Consider the following 22,751-nt stretch of genomic DNA (forward strand, 5'->3'; position numbering starts at 1 on the left):
ACAGACAGACAGACAGACAGAGATAGACAAATGATTGAGATAGATAAATGGATGGATGGGTGGATAAACAGATAGATATGGATGGATGGATAGATAGATAGATAGATAGATAGAAAGAAAGAAAAAAAAAAGAAAGATGACAGACAGACAGATAGATGATAGTGGAGAAGGGAGAGGGAGAGAGAGAGAAAGAATTAATTATAGAGATTAAGGGAAAATGTTTTCTTTATTTACCAAGTTGAAAGTCTGGACAGTGTTTGATACAATTCAAGGCATCCACAACAAGCATTTGAGCTCGAAAGAAGTAGCCGTCAGGGTTGAGGAACAGCCTATTTGTCTTATAGAGTCCATTGTTGTTCACCAGCATTGTCACCAAATATGTTCCCTTGTATATCATGGCAATATCATGAACAATTCCATTCACCACTTTTTATAAAGAAAAGAGAGGAAAATTAAGTAATTTTATAATGAAGGAAGGCTATGTCTAAAAAAACATTGCAGTATATAAACCACTTTCAGTGTGGATGCAATATTGTTAAAATGCCATTAAGTACTGTACTGTGAAAATGTAGAAAAGGAAATATCCTCAACATTTGGTTACAAGCATGCTCCAACAGGCAAGAACTTTTAAACACTGTAAAATGTATTTTTGCTTATTCCTAGTTTTCTCATGTATATTTTGAGTCTGGTTCACAATAAAGCTATGCTAGCAATGGGAAGTCTGAAGCATTTAGTCAACGAAGCAGTGGAAGTGATATGCCGGTGTCTGGAGGCTGTTGGGGTCTGGATGGGTGTCAAAAGACTCAAACTCAACCCTGATAAGACGGAGTGACTGTGGGTTTTGCCTCCCAAGGACCATTACATCTGTCCATCCATCACCCTCGGGGGGGATTATTGACCCCCTCAGAGAGGGTGCGCAACTTGGGCGTCCTCCTCAATCCACAGCTAACATTAAAGAACCACCTTTCAGCTGTGGCGAGGGGGCCGTTTGCTAAGGTTCGCCTGGTGCACCAGTTGCGGCCCTATCTGGACAGGGAGTCATTGCTCACAGTGACTCATGCCCTCATCACGTCGAGGTTCGACTACTGTAACGCTCTCTACATAAGGCTACCTTTGAAGAGTGTTCGGAAACTTCAGATCGTGCAAAATGCAGCTGCGAGAGCAATCATGGGCTTCCCTAGGTATGCCCATGTTTCACCAACACTCCGCAGTCTGCATTGTTTGCCAATCAGTTTCCGGTCACAATTCAAAGTGTTAGTTACGACCTATAAAGCTCTTCATGGCATCGGACCAGAATATCTCTGAGACCACCTTCTGCCGCACGAATCCCAGCGACCGATTAGGTCCCACAGAGTTGGCCTTCTCCAGGTCCTGTCAAGTAAACAATGCTGCTTGGCGGGACCCAGGGGAAGAGCCTTCTCTGTGGCGACCTCGACCCTCTGGAACCAGCTCCCCCCCCCCGGAGATTAGGATTGCGCCACCCTCCTTGTCTTTCGCAAACTCCTTAAAACCCACCTCTGCCATCAGGCATGGGGGAATTGAGACATCTCCCCCCCGCCTATATAGTTTTATGTATGGTATGCTTCTGTTGTATGTTTTGGGTTTTTAGATTTTTAAATATTAGATTTGTTCTCTGTACATTGTTTTATTATTGTTGTGAGCTGCCCCGAGTCTGCGGAGAGGGCCGGCATACAAATCTAATAAATAAATAAATAAAATAAATTTAACCCAACTGAATTTAATAGCAATCTAAAACACTAGCACAGTTAAATTGGATGTTATCTCTATCCCCAAATTTGAAGGGAAAGGAAGAAATTCTTCTCTCTGGCCCACTGAAATAAATTATGTGAATGCATAAACTATGCCCACCAGTTAACAGGATGATCTTACCAAATTCACTGCTACAGTAAGCCTCTAGTTCCTCACGTTCCCTCTTGCAACCAGTCAAACATACTTCTAGATTGTCAACATCTATAATAAAATCAAAAGGGACAGAAATGAGTATGGAGAAATGTGAAGAGAGAAGGATCCATCTTAATAATTACAATAATCAAGCAATCAAAGCTATGGATCAGGGGTGAAATCCAGCAGGTTCTGACAGAACCGGTAGCAGAAATTTTGAGTAGTTCAGAGAACTGGCAAATGCTATCTCTGGCTGGCCCATAGAGGAGTGGGAATGCAGATTTTGCAATATATCCTTCCCCCAGGAGTGAGGAGAGAATGAGGTTTTGCAGATCCTTCCCTGACACGCCCACCAAGACACGCCCATCGAGCCACACCCACAGAACTGGCAGTGAAAAAAAATTGGATTTTACCACTGTCATGAATAACTGATCTCTGACAACTCCTAGTAACTTCTAATATGTTTCACAGATCATCAAGCTTCTAGTATAAAACAGCTATACCTTAGCTTATCAGAGAGCTACAATTTATAAAAGCAGCCCTTAGTTAATGACCAGTTGCTTAGCAACCAAATTATATAATAAATATGCAGTGTTGAAGGATGTGGAATATTTGTGGTCCTCATCTTACAACCACAATTAAGCCCAAACTTTCTGCTGTCAAGTGAAACATTTCTGAAGTGAGTTTGTGTGCCATTTTGTGACCTTTTGCGCCATAGTTGTTAAGTGAATCACTGAACTATTTAAGTTAGTAATCTGGTTGTTAAGTGAACCCAGTTTGCCTTCTGACTTTGCTTGTCAGAAAATCGCAAAAGGTAAGTACATGACCATGAGATGCAGCAACCATCATAAATATGAACCAGTTGCCAAGCATTCAAATTTTGAGCACATGATCATGGATGCTGCAAAGGCCATAGCTGAGAAAAATGGTCATAAGTCACTTTATTTAGTGACATTGTAATTTTGAACAGTCACTAAATGAACTGTTGTAAATTGAGGCCCACCTGTATATTTTTGACTGATTACGAGCCATCAAGTTACTTACCAATTTTAAAAGTGCTGACATCTTTCAACAAGCTTGGAGTCTGTCGGTTTGTGAACCAATAGGGTTTAGTGATATTTCGGAAAAAACCATGGAATTTGTGGTAAGGGTTATTCTTCCCAGGCCGGTTGAGGTGATTCAAATCACCAGAGTGTTGACCAACATTTGACCCTGTGTTTTTCAACACAGATGCTTCCGCTAGAAGTCTGCCTTGGCAGTGGACATATCCAGGTGGATGGAAATAAGTAGAGATGCTGTTGGCAGATTCCAAGCGGAGCCGGTTTCTGCCGATTTGGTTCCTTCGACTCAAGTAAGTGGTAGAGAGCGATGCCTCCTCATGACCAAGGGAGGGAAGGCCTTTGGCATCCTGAAAGGGCTGCTTCCTCAAGCCTGTCTGATTCTCCACTGATTTTTTCACATTTTTCCTTTTATCCAAGAGTAGCTGGAGTGTGTTTAATGCTTTCACTTCCAAAGGATTCCACTCATCTGGAGTTAAGAACTGGTCCTTTGCGTGCTCAGCTGTCTCGAGGTAGCTAGTGAGAGACTTGTTCTGGGAAGGAGTGGCACCCCCAGACCCATAAGCATCCTTGTTGAACGTCTTCAGTGATTTTCCAGCATGGGGTAGTGTCCCTGTGTTCCAAAACACACACACACAGATACACACACAAACACACACATGAGAGCAAAAGAGAGACTTTAAAAGATTAGAATAATGAGGGCTCCTTGGTGCTCTCAGAGAGGAGACGAGATGTGATGAGAACTAATGCCTATCATGTTGAGTTCTGAAAGCACAACAACATTATGGGCCCTTCCTCACTGAACTCTCCCTTGAAAAAGACAATCTTAGTAAGAAACATCGAAATAAAAGATATGTTTGTGAGAAATGGATCGGACAGGAAGCAATGGGTGCTGGATTTTAAATGTGAGAATCATTTGTGCTTTTATTTACTAATTGAAAAGCTTTTGAATTGGGACAGGCAATATATTTACACAAAGTAAGTATTGTGTGGCTTTTGTGCTTCTGAACTATCTGGATGGTCTGGTATTTGCCCAAATTGGCCCTTTCCTATCCTGCCTTTGTCTTTCTTGCACAGCACATTGGGAGACTTGGAATAGCCGTTCTGAGCAGTAACTCGCTGTAGCAATATCTCAACAAGGGCTGGTGCTGGCTTGGCTTTGGGACAGGGCTACGTTTCCAAAACCATTCTTAGTCCCAGCCATTAACGTCAGCCTGAAATCTCAAAAGGCAGAAGACAAAATACTCTAGTAGACAACATACACCTTCAGCCACCTTGAACATTCCTGTCTGGGAGGTTTGAGAGTTGTGCAACAAATATGGAGGGCAGATTTGATTGAGGAAGACTATAGATGTAGAGCAGGAGTGACAAACTCAATTTCATTGAGGACAACATCAGGGTTGTGTTTGACCTGGGGGGCTGGTGGGGACGTGGCCAGTTCAACATCGTGCCTGTGGTGGGTGGAGCACTCTGCCAGCAAAAAACAGAACTCAGGAGACTGTGATGTCCTCCTGCAACCTTCTGCCAGTGAAAACGAAGGTCCAATTTTAGCTGGCAGAGGATTGCAGGAGGCTGTTTCAGCCTCCCGAGCTCCATTTCCTCTGGCAGAGGCACCACAAGCTGGGGCTTCGCTGTTTACAAGAAGGCCCTGTGGGCCAGATCTAAGCACCACACTGGCTGGATCCGGCCCACAGGACTTGAATTTGACACCCTTGATGTAGAGCAAGCACAAATCTGGGAGTTATCCTCACAGATATGCCAGACGTTGAAGGTTCTGGCATCTTTCAGCTCAGGCTTCCTTTGCACAGTTTTTATTTAAAAGAACGAGGGGGGCAGCCCTGCAGTGGTCACACAGGAGCACGAAGATCTAACATTTTTTCCCTGTTTGTGTTACAAATTAAAAACACAATTATAAACAAAATTGTTGCTAAAAAAAGAAAACTGGATGTCCAGGGAGCATCCGGGGAGCAGGGTTCACATCATATCCTGGTCTCATTGTTTAAATGTATCTAACAAACATGATGTTTAATTTTCCCATCCATGGGAAGCTTTGTGGAGGTTTGTTGACAATGTCATTTGCTTTATTTAAGGCCTGTCACCAGCTTTGCATGGGTGATGGATAATTATTTAGACTTAAAGGCAAAAACAGTTGTTCAAATACTCTCCAAAAGACCTTGGATCTACCTTGGATCATGTTTATTCAGATGGCATATTTACCAGAGTGACATCTAAAGCAAGAGTGTTTAAGGCTGCATCGCTAATGAACTTGAATTTATGGAATATGCAGCAGGTTTCTCAGTTTCTAAAACTACCATCCATAGGTTGCTTTTTTTTCTATTTAATTTGTGAATAAAATTTAAATTAATGTCTTGAAATTTGTTTACTTTCACATAGCTATCCTACGCAAATTAGATCAATTATAAACTTTTTCAACTAGGTGGGTTTTAAATCCTTACTGTAGCAAACTGTCTTATTTATTTGCAACAATCATGGGAAAGAGGACAATCATGAAATATGGTTGACAAAGCAAAGAATGATTATTATGACTACCAGTTTCATTTTCCACACATCAATCTCTTTAACCAAGCAGTTCAGTACACCGACACTGAGTTTTTCCCAGACAGAAGAACAAATGGCTGTCGCCTCACTGTAGTCATTCCAACTTTTCTTTCCCACCTGGGATGCCATTTGTTAGTAAATAAAATTTTTGATTCTAAATATATATATATAAACATATACACAAACAAACCTTACATGGTTGGTTTGGGGTTCTTAGGGCTGATTCTGATGGTTGGTTCAAGTCCACTTCCCAAGTCTCCTGTCTGTTGACTTCGCCATTTATTTGTCTTTTTCCCATGACAACAGCTGGTGCGAACAAAGATCGCCCAGTCTCGCCTGTGAAAGCAGAACATTGCCATGAAGTGAAGGAAGATTAATGTGGAGATGTGGAGAGTTCAGTGCTGCAGGCAGCTTTTCCACCGCAACATGTTCCTTTCCCTTCATCTCTCCAGCCCATCAACATTATTCTGCTTTGATCAACCAAGCCCTTCATTTCTTCTGTGCCTGAGATGATTGCCCTCATCACCAAATTTGAAGGGAGAGATGAAAGATTAGGTTTTCATCAAATACTGATTTATTTATGTTAACATTGCATAAGAGAAGGTTCTTATGTATGCACCTTTCGTTGCCCCATTTATAATACTGTACAAGATATATTAGTTTATATTTTATATCTGAAAAGCGTGTTGTGGTGTATGAATCAGAAACAATCAGAACAGCATGGGTTGGTTGACTTTAATTAAATACACACCCGGACTGGGGAAAAAACAAAGTTCTCTTAAGATTTAGAACATAGAAATTAGGAGATATCTGGGTTTAAGGTACAGTTCAGCCACCAGGCACAAACCTTCAACTTAATTTAGATTGCTGGATGGTGGAGAAGAAGAAAAAAATATGACTCATGTCATGAAATGGTTGGGGAAAAGCCAGAATAAAGGAGTACAATAATAAGAATACCCCCAGATATAGTCTAATGGATAATTAATTACCTAATTGTCTAATCTGGTTTAGTTAAAAACTTCTGGGCAAGAGAGAGAAAATATAGCCTGATTTACACTGGTTTAGATTAACCAGGGTTAGTTTCATTGATTACCGTAGTTTCATTGATTAGCTTATTATTTTATTATTACAAGAGCCTCGGAAGTACAGTGGTTAGAGTGCAGTACTACAGGTTATTTCTGCTGATCACCGGCTGCCAGCAGTTTGCCAGATCGAATCTCAGTAGGCTCAAGGTTGACTCAGCCTTCGCGCCCTCCAAGGTCGGTAAAATGAGGACTCAGATTGTTGGGGGCAATATGCTGACTCTCTGCAAACCTCTTAGAGAGGCCTGTAAAGCACTGTGAAGCTGCATAGAAGTCTAAGTGCTATTGCTAGAATGCTATTGCTATTATTAAATGGAGAGGGTTGGGAATCTGGGTGGTTAAGAATACACTAATACCACAAAATGAATTTAAGTGACTGGCATCTGAGTCCAGGGTATATTTATTCAGAAACAGGCCTAGTCAAATTCAATAGAGTTCAATCCAGCATTGCCCAGGATTGCAACTTTCATCAAAACTTGGGGGAGAGGTTAACTTTACCTTCTTTCACAACAGAAAGCCACCATATATTTCTTTTTCAAAAGTCACATCAATTTACACAGCAGTAACCTAATGAAGAATTTGGTTGTTCAGTTTTACTCATTATCATATTTTAAAAACCACCCTCTACCTCACAGAGGGATGCTTCTGTCTCTTCCACTCACTCCCTTCTACAGGACAACCAAAGGGGGGGGGGGGGGGGTGTTGCTTTTGACAGCAAGTTAAGGCACCAGGCTAGAAAACAGGAGGGTAAGTTCTAGTCCTGCTTTTGGCAGGAAAACAGCTGGGCGACTTTGGGCCAGCCACTTTCTCTAAGCCCTAGGAAGGAAGCAATGGCAAATTGCTCTGGGGAGTGGGGGAAACCTCACCAAGGAAACTTCAGGGACTTGTCCAGGCAATCTCCAAAAGGGGAAAAAATCTTTTTGAATTTGCTTCTTTCTCTATCTCCCCCATTTACTGCAGGGAAATTCAAGTTTTGTGAGTCCTCCCACCCCCCTCCAAATCCAGGTCCTCCTCCTCCTTGTCTGAAGGGGGTCCCGTCCCAGGGAATGGAAGAAGAAGAAGGGGCGCCTAATGCTCAGCCTGCCCGTCTCTTTCTCGTCCCCACCTGCCGCCTCTTCCTGAGGGTCAACCCTTTGCCAGGCGAGCGCACCCCGAAAACACGCTGGGTCGGTGTGTGTGTGGGGGGGAGCAAAAGCCCCCGGGAAAGACGGGGAAGCCCCCCGCCCATCCACACACACCCTCACCCTCGAGGGAAACACGAGGCTTCGAAGCTGCGTGAGGCAGAGACGGGAGGCAGCTTCTGAGGAGAAGGTTGAAGAGAACGAGGGGGGAGAAAGAAAGAAACCCGCGTTCGCCCGTCCCTCAGCCGCTCTCTCGTTCTCGGGCAAAGCCGCCGGGCGCGTCCAGAGGGCGGCGGAGCCCAGCAGCCTTACCTCGGGGCTCTTGAGGAGAGGCGCTGTCCCTGCCCGAAGAAAAAGGCGGCGGCGGTGCCTCTGAGGACAAATTTGGCGGCGGGGCGGGAGGGGAGGGGCTGGCTCGGCTCTCGACGTCCTCCCCCGTCCCACCTGAGCCTAGGGCAGACTTACCTGCTACCCCGGAGGAGGAGGAGGCGGCCAAGGCGAAGCACAGGAGCCAGGCAGCTTCGGGTGTCATTGCAAAGGAGAGACAGTCAGCCTCTCTCTCTCTCTCTCTCTCTCACACACACACACACACACTCCCTCTCTCTCGTTCCCTTCCTCTCTTTCTCCTTCTCTTTCTCCCCGTTTCTTTTTCCCCCTCTCCACGTCTCTCTTGCCCTCCTTCTCCTCTCTGTGTGTATATGACTCTCTCCCTCCCTCCTCTCCCTGTCCCGCCCTCTCTGTCTCCCTCTCTCTTTCTCTTTCTCCCACTCCCTCTCTCCCCTCTCTTTTCTTTCTCTCTTTTCCCCCTCCCTCTCCCCCAGTCCCTCAGTTTTGGCCCTTTCCTCCCGCCCCCATGCTAATGAGAGGCGTCCTTGGGGGGAAACGGGACTCGATCCTTGACGAGAGACCCAATTGGGCTGCGAGTTCCGGCCGCCCTCGCTGTCACCTTTCCACCCCTCCCCGAGCGGTTGCTTAGCTTTCGGCTAGCCGGAGAGGGACCCCCCGATTTCTGTGACTCCGTTTTTTAAACGCCTTCCCTCGCAACCGCACCGCCTCAAAATCAAGCAGGTTGTTCCGGACCGGGTGGACGTCGGACCGCTCGGCTGCAAAAGCCGCTCAGCCTCAGCGCCGCCTTTCATTCCCGAGTTTGATTGCACAAATGAGACGTGCTGCTTCGAGTTAAAAAGCTTCCTATATTCCGCGTCAGTCTACCTTGGGGAAAATGGGTGCTCGGAACATAGCCATGGTTTTCCTCCGGTTCTCTGCCACTGTGTCAATGCTATGAAAATGCTACTTTCACTAAAGATAAAAGTGGCATTTTCATACCATATAGCAATGACACAGTGGCAGAGAACCGGAGGAAAATCGTAGCTATGTTCCAAGTGAACATAAGGGAAATATTTGCATATAGCGCCACAATTGAGCCCAAAATTTATGTGGCTAAAGGAAACATTTATTAAGTCGGTTTTGCCCCATTTGATTACCTTTTTTGCCCATGGTTGTTAAGTGAATCACTGCAGTTGTTAAGTTGATCACAAACCTAGTCCACAAATCTGCCTTCCACCTTGTCTTTGCCAGTCAGAATTGTGAGAAAGGTGATCTCATGACACTGTAAGTGTCATAAATATGAGTCAATTGCCTAGTGCCCAAATTCCTGTCCTCTGACAATGGAGATGCTACAATGGTTGTAAGTGTGAAAAATGGTCATAAGTCACTTTTTTTCAGTGCCATTAGCACTTTTTTCAGTGCCATAGTAACTTCAAACATTCACTAAAGGTATTGTTGCAAGTCGAGGGCTAACTTTATTTTAGTGGACAATCAACAATTGCATATTTTTTGCATGCTCAGGATATAAGTCCAGCAGCTATTCATATTATTATTCGACCATCTCCATAAGGTGTTTTTCCAACATTTTGCTTGTAATTGGTAAAGCAAGAACTGATCAAAATAAACATCTCAGCACTAAACATTATTTAGAAAAGGATTGAGAACTAGAAGAACTTGCTGAACTGCTTCCCTATCTCCTTTTTAAGGTTCCTCTTTGGGATGAAATATTCCTATCCTTCTCTCCTCCCCCCCCCCCTATTTTTTTTAATACTCTAGAGAAATATGGAGAGATAATTAAGTAGTGAATGTTTATTACTGTTCTGCAGAAAGCACTGAAAACTAAAATGTTAAGTGTTACACCTACTTGAGCTTTACCAGAACAACTAGGAATATGCAACATGCAATTATTAGATTCAATTTGTACTAAAGGTGCTTTTTCCAAAGGCAACTGGACTTTGTTTTCACTTGAAGATGTTTTGATTCTCACCCAAGAAGCTTCTTCAGTTCTGACAGAATGACGGAGAATAACAATAGCACTTAGACTTATACTGTATACTTCACAGTGCTTTACAGCTGTCTCAATGTGGTTTACAGAATCAGCATATTACCCCTAGGAATCTGGGTCTATATTTCTATATTTTACCAACCTCCGAAGGATGGAAGGCTGAGTCAACCTTGAGTGAGACTCGAACTGCTAAACTGCAGGCGGAATGGAATGGAATAGAATAGAATAATAGGTTTATTCGGCCAAATGTGATTAGACATACAACGAATCTCTGGTGCCAAGCAATAATAAATAGAATTTAATTAATTAAAATTAAAGTAAGTAAAAAGGACAATAAACAAATAATTTTCTGCTTTTGCAGGAGAGGTTGGTAGGTACAGATACAGTTTTCCTGTAGTTTTAGATGTAGTTTTCCTGCAAAAAAAGTCCAACTTCATTGTTTTAGGTTATTAAAAAATATTTCCTTAATTCTTGCAACTATATGATTAACAATTAATATGAAACTATCAAACTTAGTAAGAAGCCTTCTATAGTAAGGATGACTTCAAACCAAGGCTTTCTTTCAAGTTTGCTTCCTGATGAGCAGTTAATAAAATGCAGTGAATGAGATACTCAAGGAATGGTAGAATATAAAAGCAAGAAATAATTTAGTAAAGGATTGGGATATTGGACTTAGAAAAGAGAAAAGGCTTAGAAAGAAAATTTCCACAAAAGAATTCCAGAAAAATTCAAGTCTAAAAAGATATGGAAATAATATGTTGACTTTATTTGATAAAAGGTTAAGAGAAACAACAATGCTGAACTCTGCTTAATAAAGACTAAATTAATAACACTTGGGGTGGGGGATGGTCAAAGAAGCTGAAGAAGAATCGAAACTTCTCTAAAGAAGGAAGTGTACAAAGATGAGACTGAACATACTTTTTAATTTGTGTGGGAAGGAGAGTGATGAATGGAAAGCCCCAGGAGTTCCAGACTTTAAAAGATTATCAAATTAATGGACAAGTTAAGTTATATTATAAGCTACAAGAAGATGTGACAGTAAAATGGGTCTCATATTTAGAGGTAGTCTATAACTGGGAACTGATACTTTGCAGGAACTAAACAACATGAAACAAAACAAAAAGACTACAGTAGCTGAAAGTTATCCATAATAGAGATCAGTCACCTTGATAATCTAGATAATCCTGAGAAACAACAGTTTATTTACTGAAGGAGCTACAGTGAATACTGTATAGACTTGGAATTTAAGGAGGATGTCTTGAGGGCAAGACTAGAGGCAGAACTTGAGCTGGGGCTGTAAAATATCTATAGATAAATTTACTATTTACATCTATAAATGGCAAGCCAGAGGTCTTCAAACTTGGCAGCTTTCAGACTTGTGGACTTCAACTCCCAAAATTCTGGGAGTTGAAGTCCACAAGTCTTAAAGTTGCCAAGTTTGGGAGTCCCTGGCATAGTTCCCTCTAAGCTGAGCAGTGAGCAATCGCTCACTTAAAAATCATCATCAACTCAGAGTTTTCCAAACCTGCCCAGAAGCCGAGAGGGAAAGAGTGAGAGGGAAGGAGAGAGAGAAGAAGAGAGAGAAACAGATAGAAAAAAGAGAGGAAGGAAAAGAGAAAGAAAAAGAATGGGAGTAAGGAAGAGAGAAAGAAAATCAAAATCTAGTTTGAAACTAGCTCAACTATTTAAGTGGCATTTTGATATTGATAGAGTTGCCCTATTATGAGCTCACTGTTATAGACACACAGTACAGTATTTTATTTTGAAATTCTCTGAGGCAAAACAGGGTGGGTTTTTTGTTTGTTTGTTTGTTTGTTTATTTAATATTTCTGTGCCACCCAGTCCTGAAGGGACTGCCGCTCAGACACTATACTTTTCCGCCCACCCCCCCAAAAAAATTAGAGGGAACACTGGTCCCTGGGCAAGACCATAAAGCAAGTGATACCCATTAATGTTTAGTGCAGTACTCTGATTTTGACCCTTCCCCATTATTCAATAATGTTTATATAAATTCCTGTAATTGATCTGAGAAATCAACTCAACCCGAGTAACAACCATCAAACTCTGCTACTTCATCCTGAGGATGGGATTTCTTGATCTAAGATACTTGATGCTAAGTTGACACTTGTTACCGGGCAAGAAAATATTTGCTGCTTGCCTCAGACCTAATCTCTCCTTATGAAATAAGAGTTGTTCCAATTCCAGGGAACCATGATAGAGATTTGGGGATCTAACTCTGTAATCGACTCAGTAGTTGGTTTTTTTCATTTAGCTTGATGCCAACTGGCCATCTTTGCCTTTGCTTCTCAGTGTTTTTACTTTCTTGCTACAATAAAAGAATCATAATTTTTAACTGTGAGGTTTAGTCTATGTTTTCTATTCCACCATATACATTGTGCAGTGTGTGTGTGTGTGTGTGTGTGTGTGTGTGTGAGAGAGAGAGAGAGAGAGAGAGAGAGAGAGAGAGAGAGAGAGAGAGAGAGAAAGAGGTGGTAGAGGGAGTTTTTTTATGACTGCCTGGACAAGTCCTTGCAGTTGATTAGTGCAGTGTTTCCTAACCTTGGCAACTTGAAGATACCTGGACTTCAACTCCCAGAATTCCCCAGCCAGGAATTCTGGGAGTTGAAGTCCAGATATCTTCAAGTTGCCAAGGTTGGGAAACACTGGATTAGGGGACTGCAGGCTTAAGCATATGATTTATTTTTTGTTTGTCAAGTATGTATTGGTAGTATATACAGTATAGGTATAACATTCTTTATATACATGACATGGGTACTAATAAGAGGGAATTCTAATAAGGTTACTGAAATTGGGTATGTCAAGTTTAATGAAAAGGACTAGGGATGACATGATAGGACTGTTCCAATATCTCAGGGGTTGTCACAAAGAAGAGGGAGTCAAGCTATTCTCCAGAGCACCTGAGGGTAGAACAAGAAGTAATGGATAGAAACTAATCAAGGAGAGAAGCAACTTAGAACTTCCTGACAGCTACAACAATTAATCATCTGAACAATTTGCCTGCAGAGGTTGTAAATTCTCCAACACTGGACGTTTTAAAGAAAAGATTGGACATTTGTCTGAAATGGTATAGATTTTCTTACCTGAGCAGGGGGTTGGACTAGAAGACCTCCGAAATCCCTTCCAGTTCTGTTATTCAGTTTTCTTGGCAAGATTTTAGAAGTGGTTTGTCCTTGTGTCCTTAACTGGATGGAGAAATTGACTGGTCCAAAGTCACTAAGGTGGCTTCATGCCAAAGATGGACCTCCCAATTTCCAACCTGATACTTTAACCACCACACTGGTTCCCAACTAATGAATAATGGTTTTTAATTTGTGCAAATATGTGGTAGCACTTGAGTAAGCTATGTTTTAGGTTTCTGAATTCTCTCTGCCCACATTTCCCAAGTCTTTGAGTGGCCATCCCCAATGCAGTAGATGAATTGCAGCAACCTGGAAAGAGGCTGCAGCTCTTCTTCATTTTTAGTCTATTCCTTCGAATCAAAAAGAAAAGTTTCCACAATCAGATACATTCTTCCTCTACCTGAAATCTCCTATCTATAGTATGTTTTGGCTCGTATTTTTCATGAAAACATAGAGTAAGTTTGAGAATGATTGTTGGAAGTGACCTTCATTAACCACCAGAATCCTGTGTATCAGAGCCTTTTTAGAGTTTTTCCTGAAACTAGAATTTACAGTCTCCCCGTTTTCAGCCTTATGCCCCAACCACACTGATTCCCTTTTATCATGATGCATATTATCCCAAATATTATTCACCTACATGTGATATTAGTGTCTGGTTTCTTTAATATGTACCTGGATTTTTGTGTTTCTATTTTCTGCTAACAAACTTGAAGCGATCTGTGTGAGAAGTAAAACTTTCTGGAGTGGGGGGGAGATATGTTTCATAATTTTAAAAAGACCATGGATTTCTCCTGTTTTGCCTTAGTGTACTTACAAATGTCAACCCATTGCCTCCAGTTACACCCCTGAAGCTGATAACTTGATAGGCATTTTTAATTCTAATTAGCCATTTTGCTCAGTTCAATTAAGAGTTTACATAATCTTTGTACACCAATAGTGTTATTCCCATTTTCAAAATGGGCCAAATATAAATCCTCTAATTGCAGACCAATTTATGCAATAGATGTTATAGCAAAATTATACTGTATATTGAACAACTTCTACTCAAATGAAAGGATTGGACTTCAGGAAATAACATTTGGAATAGCTACCTAGCTTCAAACATGGCTACTCTACAGTAGATTAAACCTTTGTGTTAAATACAGGTTTGAAAAGTGTGCTAATCAATATAAACTTTATACCACCATTATTAATCTTTGAGCTGCTTTCATCTCTATAAATAGCTTTCTATGACAAAAAAAATAAACTTTTCAATAGATCTTTACCTACTGACATTGATAAGTCTATTAAATTCCCAATTAAGATTTGCATTAGGTTTTTAATAGCAAACTCATTTTAAACTGTAAAGTCATTGGTGCTCTCTGAACTTGATTGTTTTCTTGCAGATGTTTTGTTACCTGTTCTGCCGGCGTGTCCCAACCACCCGTAATTGCAGGGTAATTGGTCCAAAAAGACACACACCACACAATAGAAGGAAAACCAAAAGTCTTTATCAACAGAAAAGCAGAAAAAACTCCCTTTTTAAATGTCAAAGGGATTTTCTGGTACACACAAGGCACAGGTTAAATGCAATCCAATTTCTCACCCAGTAATTGGAAAATTGAGTCCAATTCCAAAGTCCAGAAAGTCCACACACAATCTTGAACAGGGAAACCGCAAAACCATGATCTTGACGAAACTATGAATCAGATAAACTTCCACGAGGCTAAATCAGCACGCTGCTCTTTTTATCTGTAGCACTAATTACAGCAGCCCCACCCAGTCACAAGTGACCTCATTTATCTCCTGTAATAATCCTTCAGTTGTTCTCTCCTATGCATCACTCTACGCACGCGTGGGTCTGTCATACATTCTTGTTCAGAATTCAGGGATGATAAGGATGATTGATCTCCTCCTGGGCTCTCTGTCAAACTCCCCTCTTCCCTGCTACTCATGCTTCCTTCATCAGAGGAGCCTTCGTCAGGAGATTCTATCGGGAGCAAAACAGGCCATTCCTTGGGGCAGGAGCTGGGCCAGAGCCAACCACAACAGTTACCCAAGTAGATAAGATCATCAGTGCTAGAAGGGAGTAGAGTTTGATATTTTTACATATGTGTAGCAGTCCTCTATCTTTGTGGCTTGCCAGCCCAATTGGAGGGCAAGAGGAACTAGGCCGCACAAGCAGCAGGCTGGCACGTGGGCCCACTACCCCACTTGTGCAATTTCAACTCTCTACATACATGTGTGTACCAGCCCATCACTTGCACAACCCAGTTCCAAATAGGCCATAGCCTGGCAGTGGGCCATGGCTAGGGGTTGGAGACCTCTATTCAAGTGGATTGTCTTGTCAATCATTTTAAACTACATTACCACCATTTATGGAGTGAAAGAACAGTCAGCCCTTGCTCCTTTTCATTCATTTTTTCATACTTGAAGTTGCAAATTCAGTAGTTTTTTTTCCTGTGAATGTGATTTTCCCAGTCAACTGTTGCTATATCCTGATGACCTGATCCTCAAATCATAAACTATGGTTAGGAAAGACATTTATCATTTCTAGGGGATAATTTTAATTTAGTGTTTAATTTGGTGTTTAGTGTCTGAAACAATACAATGTTCCTTCGGCTTCAATCTTCCAAGGAAAAACTGGATAGCATTTTCTATAGTCCGGAGGTGTCCAACTTGGCTAAGATTTGTGGACTTCAACTACCAGAATGGCTGAATGGAATTCTGGAGTTGAAGTCCACAAGTCTTAAAGTGGCCAAGGTTGGACATCCCTACTATTAGTCAATCACTGAGGTTAAAGCCAGATCCTATTTTGTCAGCAAGAGAGTGGCTTTAAGGTACAATCTGGTGATAGCCAAGTGGCTTTGAGGTACATCTTGTATAGTAATGTTAACATGGAAACCACATCCTGAATGGTAATCACCAGGATGATTACTTTGCCTTTATATCTACATCAACATCACAGGTCCCAACAAGCACACACAGAAGTTTAGAGTTGTTTTGATATGCTCTTCCTCTAATATGATTCATGCTGTCATCTTCCAGAAAAGCCTCTTTGGAATCCATTTGACAAATATTGCATTAAAGAATGGACACAAATTTGGCATTGGGACTCATAAAAAGGACAGAGTAATATTAGAGCATTCCATCCTTCTAGGATACTCATTGGGCCTAAAAGTTACTGTTTTGGGGAGTGGGAATGGGGTGGGGGATATTAATTACAAAATTGAGTAAGTTGTTGCTGAACTCACATTAAAAGGTTTCAGGAAATCACAAAGGGTCTTAACAATACCACAGTTTTAAACACAATTGTTAATTGATATGGGGCTGATCCTTTGACTCACATGTAAATTACAACTGCATCACCGATCTGTCATCCACTCTCTTCCATCCCCACCCTCAATTTAAATCCTAAATCAGTCTCGCCATTCTGGCACCAAGTGAATAAGCAAAGAGAGAAGCAGGTGTGTTGGTAATGCAATGAGGAAATTGTAAACAATAATTTGTACATATTCCATTGGCTAGAGATGCCAAACTGAGGAATGTGTTTAGGAAAATGGGAGTTCCGGAACATCTTACTACACTCATCCTCATGAAAAAAGTATACATAGGACAGGAAGCCTAGGCCAAAAATCAACTGAAACTGACTAGGTCCAGGCCAGCAAATGAATGAAACAAGGGTGCTTGTTCTCCTCATTGAGGAAGATTAAGCTTTGAAATGATTTGTGTGGTTTTAAAACTGGAGAAAGAAAGATTAATAACCTGCACTGTACTGAACATACTATTCAGATAGCTGAAAATGCAAATGATTTGCAAGTGCAATGAAAGACGAGCAATCCCAAAAGTGCTTTTCAAAAGGCAACTGGATTTCCTCGGTTGTTTTCTTTGAAAACACTTTGCTTCCATCCATGTTTTGACTGAATGATGGGGAATAGAACAATTTACATGCTTTGAATCCAGTCAGTGGCACTGAAGGCATTTATTTGTTTGTTTGTTTGTTTAATTTATAGGCTGCCCATCTTATCTCAAGATCATGCTGGATGGTTTGTCTTCTCCAAACAATTCCTGATTAACAACTGAAGTTATATAATAACCTTCAGAATTCAAAATGTCTTAAGTCAATTACAAAAATAAAGTTTCTTAAATAAATCACAAATGGAACCACAAATGGATGGAAGCTAATCAAGGAGAGAAGCAACGTGGAATTAAGGAGAAACTTCCTGATAGTGAGAACAATTAACCAGTGGACCAGCTTTTGCCTTCAGATTTTGTGTGTGTTTCATCACTGGAGGTTTTTAAGGTTTTCTCTGAAATTGTATAGAATCTTCTGCTTGAGCAGGGGGCTGGACTAGAAGACCTCCATGGTATCTTCCAGCTCTATTTTAATTCTGATTCTGATTTAGGTAATTTCTTTTCCCTAGGATGTTGGATCTAAGATCTGGTCCAATACTTGACCAGTCACCAATAATTTTGTTTTGTTTTGTTTTTGCTTCTCTAACTCTTCTTAGGTTTAATCGCCTTATCATATAATTTGCTCTTTAAAAAAACCTAAAGGTTTCCCTTGTTCAGTCATGTCTGGCTCTAGGTTCTTGCTTTTTAAACTTTTCTTGCTATAGTATATTTCCTTCCCAAAAGATCTACTCTAACAGCATATTCCAAGAGTTGTTGATTAATTGTCTGTAAAATCACCAACAAGTCAGAGTTTGCAATGTCTCTTGTGGTAATGATGAAAGACTCCCTGGAGATACAATCACTCAGTATATATTCCATTCAAACTAAAACTCCAGCCAAAGTACTCTCTGTGTGTGTGTGTAGTTTCTTAGGTGAAGTCACACTCCTTGTAAGTGAGAAGTAGGTGGAGGGCGATATGACAGAAGGCAGCTGTTCCATAGGGGAGTAGAGAATGCGAAGAAGGAAAAGGCTGCAAATATTTGTTTATGTAGCAAATGATCTCCCTAAAATTCCAAGGGGAGAAACAATATAAATAACAGTTTTGTTTATCAGTTCTTGTTTCTAGCAATCCAAAACATGTTCATGATTTGCAGAAGAGAGAGGAAACCCCCCCCCCATGTCTTGATAAATCACAACTTTGCTGAAAATCACATTATTGAATCCTACACTAATTGCACCACTGACATAGTCAACACAGTGCAGTTCATGAGTATACATGATTAAAAATAGCACATTTAAGGCGCTATTTTGACTCGAGATACAGTGGTAGGTTGTTATTGAACTGCTTTGAAATTCATAAAATGTAATTGGGTTATCAGTGCATGCAACATAGATGTTTGTACGGGAAGATTATCAACCTTGCTGTCAAGCAAAACTTGAATGGTCTTCTCTGTGTGCTGCGAGTCCAAGCAATGGGTTAAATCTTGGATAGGTGATTGGGAACTGAGCTGATTAACATAACTGAAACACGCCCTCTGTGCACTGCTGAGGAAGCCCACCAGTTTCAACATGAAGATTGAGGAGGACGTGTAAGTAAGTTCAATCCAGCCCTGGCCTGTAACATCCTGGGCTGGTTTGGATTCTCTACGCAAAGCACGGGGAAGACTGTTCAGGTAAGACAATGGCAGTTCTCCTGTGTGATGCTGCGAGAGTCCAAGCAATGGGATATACCCAAGCCCAAGAGTCATGGGCAGGAGAAGGCCGGTCCAGGGATGACACCGTAGAACAAACCCTCTGGAGCACTCGCCTCCAGATGGCCGCTTCAACGGCTGCATAAGAGTCCATTTTGTAGTTCTTGACAAAGGTCGACAGAGAGGCTCATGTGGCCACTTTGCAGATGTTCTCAATGGAGGCCTGCGTGGCCCATGCTGCTGCTGTGGCCGCGCTGCGGGTGGAGTGTGCAGTGACTCTGGCCGGAGCAGTCTTGCCTGGGATTCATAAGCCTGAGCAATGCAAGCCCTAATCCATTGACTAATCATCTGGGATGATACTTTGCGACCCATGGAAGCAGGTTGGAAAGCCACAAAGAGTACTTACGACTTCCAGAAACAAGACTTGTGTTTGATGTAGATCTTGAAGTCCTGTCTAACATCAAGCGAATGGCATCAATGTTCTAGAGCAGGGGTTCTCAACCTGGAGGTCGGAACCCTTTTGGGGGTGGAATGACCATTTCACAGGGATCAGGAACCCTTAGTCAGGGTCTAGCCCCACAGGGCAGGGGCTCCAGTATCCAGTAGGAGTGGTGGTTGTCATCAGCACCCCAAATAACCAGCACATTTTTTAGCAATTAGAAAATACAAACCTTAACTTTAGGAGACTCCAAGCAATAACAAAAATTAATTGGTAGAACTAGTAAAAAACATATCCCTCTTTCATCGACAGAGTTTTGAAACTGGTGAGCTTCTTCAGCAGAGCACAGAGGGCATGTTTCAATTATGTTAATCAACTCAGTCCATAAATAACCTGACCAAATTTAACCCATTGCTTGGAGTCTCACAGCAGCACACAGGAGAAAGAGCTTCTTCCAACATGTTAAAAACAAGAAAAAAAATTCAAGGAAACAATTGGTCCATTGCTGGGAGAAAGTGGCAAGAAGGTGACAAGCAATACGGAGAAAGCAGAATACTTAACTCATTTTTTGCAAAAAAAACCCAGGCCAACCTATCAAAAACAGCACCACAAAAACCAGATTAGGAACACAAGTTAAAATATGGAAGAAAATGTTAAGTGAGCACCTGTCTACCCTAGATGAGTTCAAATCACCAGGAACAGTTGGATTACACCCCAAAGTTCTGAAGGAACTGGCAGATGGAATCTCAGAACCACTGAACTATATATTTCAAAGATCCTGGAGCACCAGGAAAGTGCCAGAGGACTGGAAAAGAGCTGATGTAGTTTCCATCTTCAAAAAAGTAAAAAAATAGATCCAAGATACTACAGACCTATCACCCTGACCTCAATACCAGGGAATCAACGAATCAGCAAACATCTAGAAGAAAATAAAGTAATAACCAAAAGTCAACCTGGGTTTGTTAAAAACAAATCATGCCAGATTAATCTTATTGTATTATTTGATAAAGTGACAAAATTAGTGGACCAGAGAAATGCTGCTGATATAATTTAATTGGACTTCAGTAAGGCATTTGATAAAGTAGATCATAACCTACAACTAAGTAAACTAGAAAAATGTGGGTTTGACAGCATCACTACCAGATGGATTTGTAACTGGTTGACCAACCGCACTCAAGAATAGTCCTCAATGAAATTGCATCTACATGGAGGAAAGTATGCAATGGGATACCAAAAGGCTATTTTAGTCCCAGTACTCTTCAACTTCTTCATAAATGATTTGGATGAGGGGATAGATGGGGAACTCATCAAATTTGCAGAAGATACCAAACTGGCAGGAATAGCCAACACTTTGGAAGATAGGCTTAAGTTACAGAAGGATCTTGACAGACTTAAACATTGGGCGCTATCTAACAAAATGAAATTCGATGGCAAAAATGTAAAGTTCTACATTTAGGCAAGAAAAACAAAATGCACAGGTACAGTATATTGTATAGTCAATAGTAGTAACTGTGAGATAGATCTTGGAGTCCTAATGGACAACGATTTAAATATGAGTCAGCAGTATTCAGCAGCTGCCAAAAAACCAGCAGTTTTAGGCTGCATAAACAGAGGGACAAAATTAAGATCACATGAAATGTTCATAGCACTTTATAATGCCTTGGTAAGGCCAGACTTTGAATGCTTCATCCAGTTTTGGTTGCCATGATGTAAAAAAGATGTGGAGACTCTAGAAAGAGTGCAGAGAAGAGCAACAAAAGATGTTTAGGGGGCTGGAGGCTAAAATAGAAGAACGGCTGCAGGAACTTGGTATGTCTAGTTTAATGAAAAGAAGGACTAGGGGTGACATGACAACAGTGTTCCAATATCTGCCACAAAAAAGAGGGAGTCAAACTATTCTCCAAAACACCTGAGGGCAGGACAAGAAGCAATGGGTGGAAATTAAACAAAGAAAGAAACAACCTAGAACTAAGAAGAAATTTCCTGGCAGTTAGAACAATTAATTAGGAAACAACTTGCCTCCAGAAGTTATGAATACTTCAACAGTGGAAATTTTTAAAAAGATATTAGATAATCATTCGTCTTAAGTGGTGTAGGATTTCGTGCCTAAGCGGAGGATTGGACTAGAAGACCTCCAAGGTCTCTTTCAATTCTGTTGTTCTGTTTTATTTATTTATTTATTCATTCATTTATTGTATTTTAAAAGTACATGGCACATTCAAATGAACAGAAGCTAGCAAATTTGGTAGTCAACACATTTTGATGTGAAAATTTTGTCTCGGTACTCATAGTTTGTTTGGTACTGAATGCACAAACTAGAAGTTGTCAGTATCATCCGCCTTGTGACTCACTACGTTATTCCTTATGGGGCTTATCTTTTTTGTACTCATTATGCCTCATTGAACTAATTAGTAATAAGTACCAAGGTACCACTACATATTAATAAAAGCTAGTGCATTGGTTCAGCTCTGAAACTCACTAATCTTTTAAAATTTGGATCTGAGAAAGGAAGGTGTTAAAGCTGTGGAATAATAGCAAATATAAAATGAGCAAATGATTTTTAAAAAATGTAAAAGTAAAAATAGCTCAGTTCCTAGAACAAGACTGAATGGGGGGGGGGGGAATGATGGAAACAGAATGAGTTCTAACTAAATAAAAATCACAATGAAAAGAAAAAAATTAGGATGTACGGTAAATTTAAATTAAATCAATTTAGTAATAGAAAGATAGGAGCAGTCAGAAAGGCTGTTAAGCAACTCTAAAATAGGTCAACTCAAAATGAATATTTAAACAAATCTTACAGTATTAAATGCCAGTAAGAAAATTAGAACCAAGATTGGGGGTGGGTGGGTTTAAAAAACACCAGCTAAGAATGAAAAATGATAGGAGATAAAAAATATTTGAAAAGAGGTGGGGGGGAAACAAAGAATAGAATAGAATTTTTTATTGGCCAAGTGTGATTAGACACACAATGAATTTGTCTTGGTGCATATGCTTTCAACGTATATAAAAGAAAAAGATACATTTGTCAAGAATCATGTGGTACAACACTTAATGACTGTCATAGGGGCAAATAAGCAATGAAGAAACAATCAATATTAATAAAAATCTTAGGATACAAGCAGTCATACAGTCCTAAGTGGGAGGAAAAGGGTGATAGGAAAGATGAGAAAAAACGAGTAAAAATAGAAGTGCAGACAGTAAAAAGTTGACAGTGTTGAGGGAATTATTTGTTTAGTAGAGTGATGGCATTTGGGGAAAAACTGTTCTTGTGTCTAGTTGTCTTGGGGTGCAGTGCTCCATAGCGACGTTTTGAGGATAGGAGTTGAAACAATTTGTGTCCAGGATGTGATGGGTTAGTAAATACTGTACAGTGATCCCTCTATTATCGCGAGGGTTCCGTTCCAAGACCCCTCGCAATAATCGATTTTTCGCGATGTAGGGTTGCGGAAGTAAAAACACCATCTGCGCATGCGTGCCCTTTTTTCTATGGCCGCGCATGCGTAGATGGTGGAGTTTGCGTTCCCCGCCGCCCACGCAAAGGGGAAACCCCG

General features: G+C 41.0%; 1 protein-coding gene across 5 annotated transcripts in view; it reads right to left on the bottom strand.

The window, feature by feature from the left end:
• Positions 1 to 22,751, bottom strand: part of C2H17orf58 (chromosome 2 C17orf58 homolog) — a 38,364-nt gene that overhangs the window by 13,088 nt on the left and 2,525 nt on the right. For 3 of the 5 annotated variants that reach the window (XM_070740348.1, XM_070740347.1, XM_070740349.1), the window contains exons 1-5: positions 8,188 to 8,610; positions 5,715 to 5,855; positions 2,947 to 3,573; positions 1,891 to 1,971; positions 235 to 426 (exon numbers count right to left, since the gene is read on the bottom strand). In XM_070740348.1, the coding sequence (XP_070596449.1) occupies positions 235 to 426; positions 1,891 to 1,971; positions 2,947 to 3,573; positions 5,715 to 5,855; positions 8,188 to 8,254 (1,108 nt within the window). In that variant the 5' untranslated portion in view covers positions 8,255 to 8,610. Of the gene's footprint in view, positions 1 to 234; positions 427 to 1,890; positions 1,972 to 2,946; positions 3,574 to 5,714; positions 5,856 to 8,034; positions 8,109 to 8,187; positions 8,611 to 22,751 lie in introns of those variants that run through there. The other 2 variants (XM_070740350.1, XM_070740351.1) reach the window with 2 other exon arrangements.

This window comes from Erythrolamprus reginae, chromosome 2, assembly GCF_031021105.1.
Source record: "Erythrolamprus reginae isolate rEryReg1 chromosome 2, rEryReg1.hap1, whole genome shotgun sequence".
In the NCBI taxonomy this organism is placed as follows: domain Eukaryota; kingdom Metazoa; phylum Chordata; class Lepidosauria; order Squamata; family Dipsadidae; genus Erythrolamprus; species Erythrolamprus reginae.